This window comes from Bubalus bubalis, chromosome 21 (assembly GCF_019923935.1).
Source record: "Bubalus bubalis isolate 160015118507 breed Murrah chromosome 21, NDDB_SH_1, whole genome shotgun sequence".
Taxonomy (NCBI): Eukaryota; Metazoa; Chordata; class Mammalia; order Artiodactyla; family Bovidae; genus Bubalus; species Bubalus bubalis.
In genome coordinates, this window is record NC_059177.1 from 59,065,205 (window position 1) to 59,080,297 (window position 15,093).

At 54.1% G+C, this 15,093-nt stretch overlaps 1 protein-coding gene across 2 annotated transcripts in view; it reads right to left on the reverse strand.

Moving 5' to 3' along the window:
• Positions 1 to 15,093, reverse strand: part of RAB7A (RAB7A, member RAS oncogene family) — a 45,981-nt gene that overhangs the window by 9,705 nt on the left and 21,183 nt on the right. Inside the window, exons 1-2 of one of the 2 annotated variants that reach the window (XM_025272465.2) lie at positions 5,917 to 5,935; positions 1,404 to 1,464 (exon numbers count right to left, since the gene is read on the reverse strand). In XM_025272465.2, coding sequence (XP_025128250.1) covers positions 1,404 to 1,456 — 53 coding nt within the window. In that variant the 5' untranslated portion in view covers positions 1,457 to 1,464; positions 5,917 to 5,935. Of the gene's footprint in view, positions 1 to 1,403; positions 1,465 to 5,916; positions 5,936 to 15,093 lie in introns of those variants that run through there. The other variant, XM_006078848.3, reaches the window with a different exon arrangement.

Sequence of the window (15,093 nt, forward strand, 5' to 3'; positions counted from 1 at the left end):
TTCGGGTGACGAGGCAGCAGGACAGGCCGGTAACACCTTCCTTTCCACAAAGGCGAACACTCACTCCACCCGCAGAGGACCCGGGAGCACAGCCCAGGGCAGCACTCCCCACCCGGGCATCTGCGCCCGAGTCTCCGGCGGAAGAGACAGGAAGTCTGTCTTCAGGCAAGTCTGCGTAACGGGCTGAAAAGCACTTTCAATCCTGACAGTGGAGCAGAGGAACCAGAGAGCGCGAGCGCGGGAGGAGGTCCAGGGAGAGCGGAGACGGACGGAGCGTGTATGTGGATGTACGGATGCCGGCCAGCGCGGGCCCGCGGCTCGGGGCGGACGCTCACTTTTAAAGGCTTCTCAGGTGATTAAGGAAGCCAGCCAGGGTAGGAAAATCACTGCCTTTTAAAAAGAACTTTGGCATAGGAGGCACACTTGCATTATTATATGATTTTTAAAAGCATGTTGCCTCCAGTCTAAGCTTTCAAGGGTCACTTCGGATGCCAAGTCCAAAAACCTCACCCGCACCCGCCTCGAGCCTTCCCAGTGATCACAGAAATAGGCAGTTACTTGGTCAGTGGAGACGCAGGCCCAGCCGGAGGCGGGTGCAGGCAGGCCTCACTTTCAGGCGCTCTGCAGCAAGTGCCTTCCGCTTGTGTTTTCTCTTTCCTGCAGACTGCACGTCTGTGGCAGCCCTGTGCCAAGCTAGTCAGGTGGCACCACTTTTCCAGTGACGTTTGCTCCCTTCATGTCTGTGTCACCTTTTGATAATTCTTGCAGTAGTTCTAACTCTCCCATCATTACTCTGTTATGATCTGTGATCAGTGATCTTTGATGTTACTACTGCAAAAACATGAAGACTCACCGAAGGGTCAGGGGATGGTTAGCCTTTTCCGGCAGTAAATTATTTTTAAAGTGCAGTATGTACGACGCCCTTCAGGCACATGGTCACTGCACACGTAAGTGGTGACAGCATAGTGCAAACACGACTGTCGTACGCCCCGGGAAACCAGGAAGCGCACGCGGCTCGCTTCGCCGCGACACTGACGGCGGGAGGCGGCCTGTAAGCCCTGCAGTGTCTCGGGGCTCTGCCTGTGCCACACAGTGCGCCCCAACCTCCCGCGTGGCACGGCATGCTGCCCACAGCAGCAAATCCACGCGAAACTCTCCTCCCTCCTCTCACCAGCAGGAAAAAGGAACCGCATCAAATTATCACTGAGTTCAAACAGCCACCATTCTCTCCAAACTGGGGACCTGGCCCCACGGCAGGGAGACCCGGCCTCACGGAGAGCAGGGCCCCACGGCAGGGAGACCCAGCCCCACGGAGAGCAGGCCCCACGGCAGGGAGATCAGGCCCCGTGGAGACCAGCGCGAGAGCACCACCAGGGTGTCCGCTCACGTGCAGGGACACTCACCCAGAGTCTCCCAGGATGATCACCTTCAGCAGCACTTTCTTCCTCGAGGTCATCCTTCAAGCTGGAAGGAAGGAGAAGGCACGTGAGCGGGACAGAACTGCCGAGGGGAGCCCCCCTCTTGGCACATGCACCGGCGCGGCCTGGGAGCTCCGCACCCCAGCCTTCCAGCCGGCTCCCCGCTGCACCTGGGGCCTGGATGGAGCGCAGGCTCAGCACGGGACCCGGGCCAGGAGCACGCCAGGGAGCACCCGGAGGAGCCTGCAGGAGCGCGCGGCCGCCGGGACGCTGGGGCGGCGTGGGTGAGCCTGAGTGCTGCTCACACAGGCCTCCTCGCGGTGAGCCCTTCGTCCACCGTGGAGCAGCCCGCCTCTCCCCACTGCTGTCTACCCCTGCCGCCGCCTGTCAGTCTCCAGAGCAGGGACCCTGCACGCAGCTGGAGGCCGTGGACAACCTCACAGCTGGCCCTCGGCACCCGCGGTCCTGCCTCTGCAGCTCAACCACGCAGGCTGTGCAGTCTGCATTCTCTAAAAAACCCTCACGAGTGTCCCTGGTGGGCCAGAGGTTAGGAATCCACCCGCCAGTGGAGGGGGCACAGTTTCCATCCCTGGCCCAGGAAGATCCCACGTGCGGTGGAACAACTGAGCCCTGAGCCACAACCCAGGAGCTGTGACCACTGCGCCCAGAGCCGAGCTCCGACCTGGGCAAGAGCCTGTGCGGCGATGAGGCCCGGCACAGCCAGAAATCCTCCCGCAAGTGGACGCGCAGACTTGACATTTTAATGTGTTACATTCGTCTCTCTTATCCTAACGATTTCTGTCTAAACCATTTTATTCTCCATCCCCAGTGCCCAGTAGAGAGTTATCAAATATTGGCAGCAACAGCGTTTGACTCTGCAGCTTGAAACCATCTTTCCCCAGAAAGCCCTTCCGGAAGTCTTCCGGAGCCTGGACCAGAGAGCATGGAAGAGGCCCCGCTGGTGCTCAACCCCCTGCCTCAGCCTGACCCCGGATCACTTTCCTTATGGGCACGGGCCCCGTGGTCCTCAGGAGTGCCTCAGAGGCCTTCAGGGGAAGAGCGGTGGCAGGAGGGCAGCAGTTCCGACCCTGGACTGGTGTCGGGGCCGCACGTGAGGACCGCGAGGAGCACCCCTCGGCGCTGACCCCCCGGGAGGGCTGGGGCTGCCGCCGCCTCCAGAGGCAGCAGCGTCCTCAGAAAGGACCCCACGCCTTCCGGGGACCCCGAGCCCTGGCCCCTCCTCCGGAGACACCGGAAAGGCCGGATGGAGACAACCAGAACCAGCAGGGGCGGCGTCCGCCTCCCACGGTCAGTGGAGCAGGGACCTCGGGGCTTACACGGGACCGAGCGGGGAGGGCGTGCTGTCCTTCCAGTCTGGGCCGACAAGATGCTCCAGATGGGGCCTGAGAAAAGCTGCCTTTGGTCTCTTCTTCACCTGCCTGGCTTCCTGAAGGCTGAGGCTGACGGCACTGCCTGCCACAGGGCCGTGACTCAAGAAGGGGATTCCTGGCCCCACACTCCCCAGCGCTGTGACCTCGGACACGCCAGCCAACCCCTCTGCTGGGAGAAGGAGAAACAGCTCTTAGGTCGGAGGAAGGGTATCAGGTGTGGATGAGAAAAACGCACAGCACAGTGACGAGAGCCCAGGCAGCGCTCAGTGAATGCCGGTGCACTGGTTCCAACCTGCACTGAGTGCAGAGCTGAGTACACAGCGGAGTCCAGAAGGCAGCGAGCGCGGCGGGAACTCAGAGCCGGCCACTGCGCACCCCGTTTCCAGACGCTGGCTGCCAGCTGTGCTCCACGAAAAGAAATGGCAAGGGCTAGAACGGCCAGTGCCTGCAGGGCAGGGTTAGAGGGAGGGCCCCGTGCCCCTGAGAGCAGGGCTCTCCGCAGCTCCGCTCAGTGTGGGGATGGGAGGCAAACTGGAGGCGGTGAGCAGGCCCCACAGCCAAGCCCGGGGCAGGCTGTCTCAACCCCCCAGTTCCTTCTACGCAGCGCCCACCCGTGCTAGTCAGGAGTGGGACTAGACGAGTCACGCCAGGCCTCCTTCCTGTAGCGTTTTCTCCATCACATCCAGGCTGGCGCTGGCTTTTCCTACCTGCAGTGAGAGGTTCAGCCCCAGCATCTCCAATCACCCATGAGACCGCCAGCCCCACCGGCCTCCCGAGGGACTGCCTTGACCAAAGTTGAAGCGTCTCACCAGGAGGTCTGGGGCTGAATAGGGGCGGAGATCAGAGTGTGATGGCTGGGACACGCTTCAGATGCAAAGGGCAGGTTAAGGAAAGGACTGAAAAGAAGATGACTTTGCAAAGAAATACACCGATTCTCAGAGTTCAGTAAGTTTCACTTTGCATCAAGCGCTCTTTCCTAACATCAGAAAGATGACATAAGAAGCACGCCCCACCCTCGCTGCCCCCACGACAGCTCGCGTTCCCTCCTCTCGGTTCTGCTCACAGGTAGCAGGCGGCCCCGAGTGCCCTTCCTCCCTGCACACCCCATCACAGGCCTGGGGACCCACCTGAGGCGCATCCGGGAGGCCCCTCCAAGCTCGTGTGGCCCTGCACACAGGCTGGAACTGTCTCTCCCATGGTACTACTGGTCAGCCACTGTCTCAGTGTCTGATATTTCTCTGACTGCACTAAGCATTTAAACAGTCGTTCCTACCTTCTGTTTGACATACCAAAACTCTAGGGAAAACAGTGCCCTAGACAATACCTCTGAGCTTCCACCCATGGGGTCCTTTTCTGGGACACCGCAATGCCCGCTGGGTGGAGGTCTTGTAGGCGCTCAGGCTCCTGAGACCCTTGCCAGCCACACGGAGCTGAGGACCAAATGGCCAGTCCACACAGCAGGCAGCCCAGGCACAGGGAGGCGGCCTGGCCTCAACACCGACTCTGAGAGCCCTCATTCCTGGGGGCTCCCCACAAGAGACATGTCCAGCACAGGAGCCACTGTGCTCCACGGAGCCCAAGGCTGGGGGCCCATCGGGTACGCCCAGCCCCTCCCCACCCATCAGATGCCATCACGAAGCCAGACACATGACCACAAGCAAGCTTCCCACAACAGAGGCGCTCATGTGCCTTCAACAGGGTTCCCAGGCAAAGGGGTAGAAAGTCAATGAAAGGTCAAATTCTTACTCAGGGGAAAGGTTTCTGTCCATCTTAACCCAAGATGTTTAAGAATGGGATTACTGAGATTAAGAATGGGATTAACTGCTTAAGACTGGGATTACTGAGTCAAAAGTATAAAGCACTTTTATGACTTGTGCTGATTCACTTTTCTGAAGGAGCTTCCAAATGCAACTTCAGCCACTGCTGCAGAGGTTAACAGAAATAGGGTCTAAATGAGAAAAATTTTACTGAGACAAAGAAAATCAGAATAAATGAAGAGATATCTCCTACAGGAAGCCTTGCCATAAAGATAAAAGTTCTTCCCTATTTAAATAACTGCAAGGATTTGGGGGGATGTGATGAAGTCATTCTGTCTTTCTTACTAGAAAATGATCAAGAATCCCTCCCAATCCTTTCAAAACAGAGTAGTGACAGTGAGCTGGCCTAACCGTCTTGGAAAGTACGCCATCAACACAGAGTACTAACAGGACGGGCTGGAGCTCCAGCAACAGAACTCAGCAGTGCAGGCTGACCCCACTTGGTGGTGAGAGCCAGGCTGACACCCCTACAGCTCGTCTTCCCAAACAGACTCCCCAGCAGAGCAGAGGCGCAAACGCAAGGGACACACAGATCAGAAGGCCTCTCCTGGAGGGCGGCTCACAAATGACTTTCTTTTCTTCATATTCACTTACTGTCATCTTTCCAGGGGCAAACGACCTTCAAACTCAAAAGGCCGCTTCCATTTTGGAGGAAAACGTTCACTGTTGACCTTCCGGTCAGTTCTGCTTCCAAGAGCATTCCTGTCCTGCAGGACACGCGCCCCCGCGCGCACCAAGTCAACAGGCTAGAGGGGTCACGGTCAGGGCCAGCCCAGAGGGTGCCACCGGCTTCACACTGGCAACCGCTAAAAGCTACGCTTTTGTACATCATGTTCTCTGGGATCGGAGCGCAGGACGCTTGTTTCTAGAAAACAGCGAAGGAAAAAGCAAAACCAAAGCAACCCTGGACTCTGCCCCAAGGAGCAGCGCCTCCAGAACCCTCACTGGCAGCACCTGCTTTCTCTCACCCTCTTCCAGCACCGTCTCCACGGACTTCTGGAGACACAAACTGCTCTGAAAAACCCTACAGAGTTCAAGTGTCCCCAGGGCCTGGGACCGGGCGTGGAGAGGACACCCAGCAGCCCAGGAGTCTCTCCCAGAGCCTTTCTAGAAGAAGGGATACTCACAGCACATCCCCTTCCTTCTGTCCTCAAATCCAGCATGGTCAGTGTACATCACTGTTCCACGTGCTGCATGGATTCCTTCCCCCAGGGACACTGTTTCTCAGGTGGGAAATCAAAAGCTAGACTCCCCCCCCACACACAAACCTGGAGTCACTGCTCTCCTCACCTTTGAAGCTGAGCAGCCAATTGGCCATAAAAGCAGAGCCACAAGCAGGCAGAACCATCAGGAAAACATCGTGACCCAGCCCAGACTGTGGGCTGGGCAGGGCCAGTGAGGACAGCAAGGGACTGCCAGAGGAGGTGGGCGGGGCCCGGGGACACAGGGCCGGGGAGGGGAGGAGCAGGAAGCCGGGCCACCTCCACCTCTGCCGCCAGCCCGAGGGCGGCCCCTCAACCAAGGAACTGCCCCCGTGCCGGCCACGCGGGGGCGCAGCCTGCGCTGAGTCCTCGGGGTTTATGCAACTTGAAACCCAGGGTCCACTGATCATACAGCCTGTGTGCTCCAAGCAAGCCTTCCGCTGTGATGGTGTCAGCCAACGGGCTGCTGCTCTGATGTCCCATTTAAAGCACCCCAGGGGAAACGCAGCAGGCAAGAGCTCCCAGAAGGCTTCAAGAGGACACTGGGAGGCCCGAGAAGACACAGGAGACACACGAGCGAGAGCAGCACACCGCTGAGCTGCGCGGGCACTTCAAGGGCAGTGACCTCAGCTGCAGAGTGAGACAAGCTCTGCTCCAGGAGACGATGAGCCTGGACTGGAAGGAGAAAAGGGACCAGGATGTCCCAGGCAGGACAACCCGCTGACCCGCCAACACTGCCCCCAACACGCCCCGTCCCCCCCAGTGCTCCTTCAAAGGTGTGCCTGCCACTCCACACTGCCCCCCCAGGTGCCCTGTGCACATGAGGACGGGGGACAATCCCGGAGACGGACCTGAGAGTGCAGGTCCAGGGGCGGCCCCGAGCGCCGCCTCCTAGGCTTGGCCCGCAGTGACGTGCCAAGCTCCCCACACAAGCACAAGGTCAGCACTCTCTGAGATGAGGACTTCTAAACCCCCGCCCACTGCTCACCAGGAAAGGCCTGGCTGGCATTCTCACCAGGGCACATTCTCTGGAGCCGCCGCAGCATCAACTTACATCATGAGGGAGCTAACGCTGTGGGGCGGGGCCTGCCTGGTATGGGGCGGGGCCTGTCTGGTATGGGGCGGGGCCTGCCTGGTATGGGGCGGGGCCTCTAGCTGCAGAGCACAGACTCTCTAGCAGTGGTGTAGGCTCAGTTTTTGCACCACGTGGGATCTGTTGCCCGACCAGAAACTGAATCTGCACTCCCTGCCCTGAAAGGCGGATTCTTAGCCACTGGGGAAGTCCCTATGAGGGCTTTTCTAACAGTGTGAAACACGTACCTAGTCAACCAGTCGGAGAAGGCAATGGCACATCACTCCAGTACTCTTGCCTGGAAACTCCCATGGATGGAGGAGCCTGGTGGGCTGCAGTCCTGGGGTCGCTAAGAGCCGGACACGACTGAGCGACTTCCCTTTCACTTTTCACTTTCATGCATTGGAGAAGGAAATGGCAACTCACTCCAGTGTTCCTGCCTGGAGAATCCCAGGGACGGGGGAGCCTGGTGGGCTGCCGTCTATGGGGTCGCGCAGAGTCGGACACGACTGACACGACTTAGCAGCAGCAGCAGCAACCAGTATTCCTAGTATTATCACGTCACCTTCCACATCTCATCACCCCACCTCACACTGGCTCTCTGGCTCTGCTGCTACACTAGCACGTTAACTCACACAGGTGTGTCTGAGGTCCTAGTCAAACATCTAAGACAAACCACAGCTTCATTTACGTGTATCCTGAAGTCACTGTACAAACCGGGACTGCGTCAACACCAGCAAACGCTGCGGTGGAGGTGTGTCACCGACGGAAGACGCACGCTCGGCGCCAGGGAAGGAAAAGCACAGCTGACACGCGGGCACTCGGTGACTACCCACTCGGGTTTTCGCCTCCGCGTCTACTGTTCTGCGGTAACAGTTTAGGCCCATGAGTGCGACAAGTGTGGCTCCCCGCTCTCGAGATCCTAACCCAGGCTGATCAGACGACCTCAGACTACGGCACCCTACGTCCTGACACCCTCCTCCATGCCTCATACTTAACCACGTCCACTCACAAGTCCCTGTCTCTTTCAGGAACACTGGTCACTAACCACGACCTAGGGTAGCAAGCACACCCACTTTGGCTCAGACACTTTTTCCTCAAGGACTCTTGCAGGAACCATAGTGACTGAGGTATGCCACAAGGTTAGACTGACTCCTAAACAACTCCTTCCCGACCATTTCTGAGTCAAGATGCCAAAATTAAAAAAAAAAAACCCAGTCAGCTAAGTGACAGTCTGTCTCCACACTTGGCAATTTTTAAGGCTCCACATCACCCAGAGCACAGAATGCAGAGTATCACACATGTGGTCAGGTTAGATGCTGACAAGTTAACACCACCGGCCATGGGTCTATGACCTGGAGTTCAGACAGGGAGGCCCAGGTCACGCGGTACACCACCACCACCAGGACAGCAGTCAGAGAGGCAGGGCACATTTCACCAGCGAAGAGGAACGGTAGGAACCGGGGAAGACAGACCCTGTCAGCACCCATGGGGGCACCAAGCCAGCGGAGCGCGCCGCTAGGCCGGCAGCACCCTCCCTGAGCCGAGGCCAGGCCCCGTCAGGGCCCCGTCTCCTCTGGCCCACAGGCCCAAGCAGGACTCGCCCCGCCGGCGGCGCCCCCTCCTCAGTGGAGGGCTCTCAGTGGCCGCTGGGACCCTGGAAGGACCCAAGGGCCCCTCCGTTCTGAAGCTGCTCCAGCTCAGGACTGGCTTGTCTCTCCCACACCATGAACTTCAGTTCCCCGTGCCCACTGTCACACCACCACGATCCCGCCACCGCTTCAGGGAACAAGATCACAGGACTACACACCTGCAGGTACACGGCATTTACCGCTTTGGCGTGAAGTGGGGCGCTACCCCCAGGGAAAAACAGGTTAGAGCAGCAACTCTCGCCCAACGTTTGGGGTCACAGGCTCCGAACCTCGAGCACTGCCTGCTGCCAAGTCAGATATCAGGAATACAGGAGTCCCAGGAGCCCCACGCTTGGTCCCAGGGCCACTGTCCTCAGAACAGACCCCTGGAGAAAAGACCACATTTCATATCAAGTCATCAAAGTACATTAAACCAAATACGTAACCGCTGGGGCTTTAATTCACAAAGCCTCCTCAACAAAACATTTTTAAACAAGTGTTCAAAAGTTTCAGTATTAAATGAAAAAGTAGCCCAATTTAGCATTATGAACTCATATTCTGTAAGGAGACTTACAGCTAAAAGGGTGGGATGCCTCCTGTGGTGAGCGGTGCACAACTCGGAGCCCAGATTCCAGAGCACCCTGGGGCTGTCACTCCAGGCCTTCACTGTCCCTGACCAGCTGAACGTGTAGAAACGATGGCAGAACAAATGATTCTCAGACACACAAGTGGATTCTATCGGAACAAGCTTGTCATGTGGAAAAGCCAGTTTTGTGGCCAGCTGCAGGTTCCTTACAACACGGCTGACCTCCATGTGCATCTGCTCTTCGTTCATTCCACAAATGACAGCCATGGTATTATCTTTTCTTGAAAATTGTCTTTAACAATGCCCATCACCTAGGGACTTCCCTTGGTCCAGTGGATAAGACTCCAAGCTTCCACTGCAAGGGGCACAGGTTCAATCCCTGGTCAGAGAACTAAGATTTCCCACAGGCCACACGATCAAAAACAAACAACAAAAAAGCCCCCAATATCCACCCCAAACAAGGCTACTCTGATGCCTGTCTCTGAAGAGTAATTCTGTTAAAGTACTAATTGCGGTCGTTCTTTGGTTGCTAAGCTACATCTCACTCTCTGCGAGCCCATGGACTGTAGCACGCCAGGCCTCCCTGCCCTTCACCATCTCCCGAAGTTCGCTCAGACTCATGTCCATCAAGTTGGTGATGCCATCCATCCATCTCATCCTCTGTCCTCCCTTTCTCCTCCCGCCTCCAATCTTTCCCAGCATCAGGGTCTTTTCCAATGAGTTGGCTCTTTGCATCAGATGGACAAAGTACTGGAGCTTCAGCTTCAGCATCAGTCCTTCTAATGAATACTCAGGGTTGATTTCCTTTGGGATTGACTGGTTTGATCTCCTTGCTGTCCAAGGGACTCTCAAGAGTATTCTCCAGCACCAAAATTCAAATGCACCAGTTCTTCAGCACTCAGCCTTCTTTATGGTCCAACTCTCACATCCATACATGACTACTGGAAAAACCATAGCCTTGACTATATGGACCTTTGTTGGCAAAGTGAGGTCTCTACTTTTTAATATGCTATCTAGATTTGTCATATCTTTCCTTCCAAGGAGTAAGCATCTTTTATTTCATGATTGTAATCACTGTTTGAAGTGATATTAAGACCCCAAAAAAGAAAATCTGTCACTGTTTCCACTTTCTTGCCTTCTATTTGCCATGAAGTGATGGGACTCGATGCCATGATCTTAGTATTTTGAATGCTGAGTTTCCCGCCAGGCTTTTGCTCTCATCAAGAGGCTCTTTAGTTCCTCTTCACTTTCTGCTATTAACATGGTTATCTGCGTATCTGAGGTTGATATTTCTCCTGGTAGTCTTGATTCCACCATGTGAAATATCCAGCCTGGCATTTCACGTGATTACTCTGCAAGGGTGACAATATACAGTCTTGACATATTTCTTTTTCAATTTGGAACCAGACCATTGTTTCATGTCCGGTTCTAACAGTTGCTTCTTGCTTCTTGACCCACATAGAGGAGTCTCAGGAGACAGGTAAGGTGGTCTGGTATTCCCATCTCTTTAAGAATTTTCCCCAGTTTGTTGTAATCGGCACAAAGGCTTTACCGCAGGCTTTCTCTATGATCCAACGAATATTTGCAATTTGATCTCTGGTTCCTCTGCCTTTTCTAAATCCTGCTTGTACATCTGGAAGTTCCTGGTTCACCTACAGCTGAAGCCTAGCTTAAAGGATTTTGAGCACCACCTTGCCAGCGTGTGAAACGAGTGCCACTGTACAACAGTCTGAACTTTCCAGCGCTGTCATCTTTGGGATTGGAATGAAAACCGACACTTTCCAGTTCTATGGCCACTGCTGAGTCTTCCAAATTTGTAACACTTTTATATTGAGTGCAACACTTTAACAGCATGATCTTTAAGGATTTTAAACAGTTCAGCTGGAATTTCATTATCTCCACTGGCTTTGTTGGTAGTGATGCTTACAAAGGCCTACTTGACTTTACGCTCCAGGATGTCTGGCTCTAGGTGAGTGACCACACCGTTGCAGTTATCCCAGTCACGAGGTTTTTTGTAGAGCTGCTTCTGTGTATCTTGCCGCCTCTTCTTTATCTCTTCTGCTTCCGTCAGGTGCACGCCGTCTCTGTCCTTTACCGCGCTTAGTCTTCCATGGAAAGTCCCCTTGATAGCTACAATCTTCCTGAAGAGGGATCTAGCCTTTCCTAGTCTGTTGCTGTCCTCTACTTCTCTACACTGTTCAGTGAAGAAGGCGCTCCTTGCTATTCTCTGGAACTTTGCACTCAGTTAAGTATGTACCAGTTAGGACTCTCCAGAGACAGAACCATGGATCCAAGAATGAAGGAACAGAAGCTAATTCTCCTGCTGGCACCGTGTAAGAGCCTATGTTTTTGCCAGTTAAAGTGAGATTTCAAATGTGTTGTTAAAAATAAACTTGACATACATGAGATTCCCGTTTCTGTAAGGATGTATAAGATCATGGAATGCACACGTGAAATGTAGCATTTAGACTAGTGAGGAGGTTCTCACAAGATTATGGAGGCTGAGATGCCCCACGATCGGCAGTCTGAAGGCCTGGGAACCAAGCAAGCTGGTGTCAGATCTGAGCTGAGCGGGGGTTGGGGGCGTGGGCTGGGAAAACCTCCAACCGGGAGAGAATTCTCCCCCTCGGCGAGCCTCCCAGGCCTGGACGAGAGCAGCGTGCCCTGCTCAGCCCTCACGCCCAGCTGTGCGCCTCACCCAGCAACACAGCACGGACGCCCTGGAAGCAAGCATTAGCTACCCCTGGGGCCCTGCCGGCCAGTGACGCACAGAATCACCAGCATACCAGGCAGGTGTGAAAGCCCCACAGAGCTCAGGGCTCGGGCACGTGTTCAGCTCCTCTGACTGAGGAAGTTCGAAGCGTCCAAACACTCTGCCTCCATTACAAAGGCTACTATCTGAAGGTTGTTACTCAAGTTTACTTTACAGGGATTCAAAAGCAGTGTGTGCAAGATCTGGCAAAACACAGATCCACCTGCCTCACAAGATCACTGACGGCCAGCTTGCTTCAGGTAACATTTAGGAAAATCACTGCTAAACACTAACTCAGGGTGGAAACGCGCCAGTAGCCCACTAGAAAGGAGAAGAACCGAACGTCCCATCGCCAGGTCAGGTGTGGGTGCTTCTCCGCAGATCCACACAGCGCTGCCAGGCACACGCCGCATGCAGACCACGGTCCTTCTCCTCAGTCAGGACAGCTGCTCAAGAGCAGAGCTCGCAGATTCCCTGGCCGGCGCTGTGACCACTGGGGATGGAAACACGAAATCACATCTCGAGGTCAGAGATCTGCCAGCTGAGATGCCGTCTGGCTCTTATTTGTGAGAAAGACAGTGTCTGAAGCGAGGACACTCATCTCAGTGTGCACATCTGTAAGAGCCTCACCCGTGGAGCAGCCATCATGACTGTTTCCAGGACCTTTCCGCCAGGGCCAGCAGGAACCCTGTGCGGATTATGTATGCAGCAGCCCCCCCTCGCCTGCCCCCAGCCCTGGCTTCTGTCTTGGAATTGGCTTCCTCCAAACAGCGCTCGTGCACCGGGTCCTACAATATCTGTCCTTTCCTGTCTGGCTTATCTCACTTGGCATGTTTTCAAGGCCTGTCCACCTTGCGGCCCACACTGGAACTTCATTCCTTTACATGGTGAATAATACACCCCTCTATCTAGATACTGTCTTTCGCTTATCTATTTCACCAACGGACGGGCACACATGGTCTTTCTACCCCCCGACTGCTGTGAATAACTCTGCCATAAACCATAGTGTATGAGTATCTGCTGGAGATCCTGATTTCAAATCTGGTGGGTAGATGCACCTAAGTGCCAGGACATACGGTAATTTTCTGTAATCTGCGCACTGCTCTCCATACAACTCCAGCATTTTACATTCCTACTAGCAATATGCGAGGGTCCCAATTTCTGTAATTCTCACCAACACGTTTTTTTTTTTTAAATAAAGAGCCAGGCTTCCGTTGTGGCTCGGTGGTAAAAAATCCACCTGCCAATGCAAGAGACACAGGTTTGATCCCTGGTCCAGGAAGATCCCACGTGCTTTGGAACAACTAAGCCCATGCGCCACACCTACCGAGCCTGCGCTTTTAGAGCATGCAAACTGCAGCTACCGCAGCTCAAGCGCCCTAGAGCCCGGGCTCCGCAACGAGAAGCACTGCAGTAAGCCCACACAGGGCAACCAGAGGGGAGCCCTTGTTCGCCACAACTAGAGACGGCCTGAGCAGCAACGAAGACCCAGCACGGCCATAAATAAATAAGTCATAAAGTTACTTCGGGCAGGGGAAAACAAGAGCCACCATAGTCCACGTAAAGCGCATGTCACCGTCCTGAGTGCCCAATAGCTAGTGGTGCTGGGTGTTTATGGTTTGTGTGGATCAGCCGTTTCCACGTCTTTTTCGGAGAAATGTCTACTCCGATCCTGAACCATCTATGATCAAATTGCTTGTCTGCTGTTGAGTTGTTCAAACTGTAAATATGTATTCTGAATGTCAGGCTTATCAGATGTACAATCTGTAAGTATCTTCCCCATTCTGTAGGTTGTCTTTTTACTGCCCTAACACTGTGCTTGGAAACACAAAAGATCTCATTTTGATGAAGCCGAGGTTATCTGTTTCCTCTGCTGCTGCAGGTGCCCTTGGTGTCTCAGCCACATCACCGAGTCCAGCACCAGGGATCTCGCCCTGTTTACTTCTCAGAGTCTCACAGCTCTAAGTCTTTTTTTTTTTTTTTTGCAGCACTGAGCAGCATTGTGGGATCTTGGTTCCCTGACCGGGGATCAAGTCTCCCACAGTGGAAGCGTAGAGTCTTAAACCACTGGACCACCAAGGAAGTCCCTCACTTTTTTACTTTTACCTCTTAAGATTGAGATATTTGAGACTGAAATTCAAGACATGACACCATAAAACTCCCAGGAGAAAATGGAGACAAAACATTCTCTGACTAAGTCATTCCGATGCTTTCTTACCTTAGGTCAGTCTCCCACAGCAATAGAAATAAAAACTGAAATAAACAAATGGGAACTAATCAAACTTACAAGCTTTTGCACAGAAAAGGAAAACATAAACAAAGGGAAAAATCTACAGAATGGGAGAAAATATCTGCAAACGATATGACTGACAAGGGTCTAACTTCCAAAATAGACAAACAGCTCACACAACTCAGTAACAGCAACAACAAAACACGACAAACGGCCACAGAGCAACCAAGCCCACGCACCGTAACCAGAGTGCGCGCCTCGCAATGAAAAGGTCCGGCATGACGAAATGAACACCCCCACACCACAAATAAGATCTGACACAGCCGAATAAACTTAAAAAAAAAAAATGGGTAAAAGACCTAAACAGACATTTCTCCAAAGAAATACAGGTAGCCAACAGGCACATAAAAATATGCTCAATATCACTAATGTTTCAAGAAATGCAATTCAAAACTACAACGAGGTACTGCCTTACACTGGTCAGAATGGCCATGATTAAAAAGTATGCAAATAATAAATGCTGGAGAGGGTGTGGAGAAAAGGGAGCCCTCCTACACGCTTGGTAGGAACTGATCGACACGCTGGTGCAGCCACTAGGAGAGTTCCTCAAAAACTAAAACTAGCGTTGTCATATGATCCAGCAGTCCCACTCCTGGGCAGATATCCAGACAGACTCTAATTCTGAAAGACACACGCAGCCCAGGGCCCACAGCAGCACCGTCCCAGCAGTCAGGATCTGGAAACACTCAGACGTCCAGTGGCGGACGAATGGACAGAGCAGCCGCGGCGCACATGCGCAATGGAGCACGACAGCGGCGCAGGAAACAGCGCCACCGTGCGCGGCGACGGAGGCGACACCGAGCGAACCGCCAGGACACACCCACTTCCACTCACACGGGAAACCCAAAACAGGACACCCACAAACCCGGTTATGAAACAGACTCACGGACAGAGAAAACAGAGGTGTCTCTGTGGTTACCACGAGGAAGGAAGG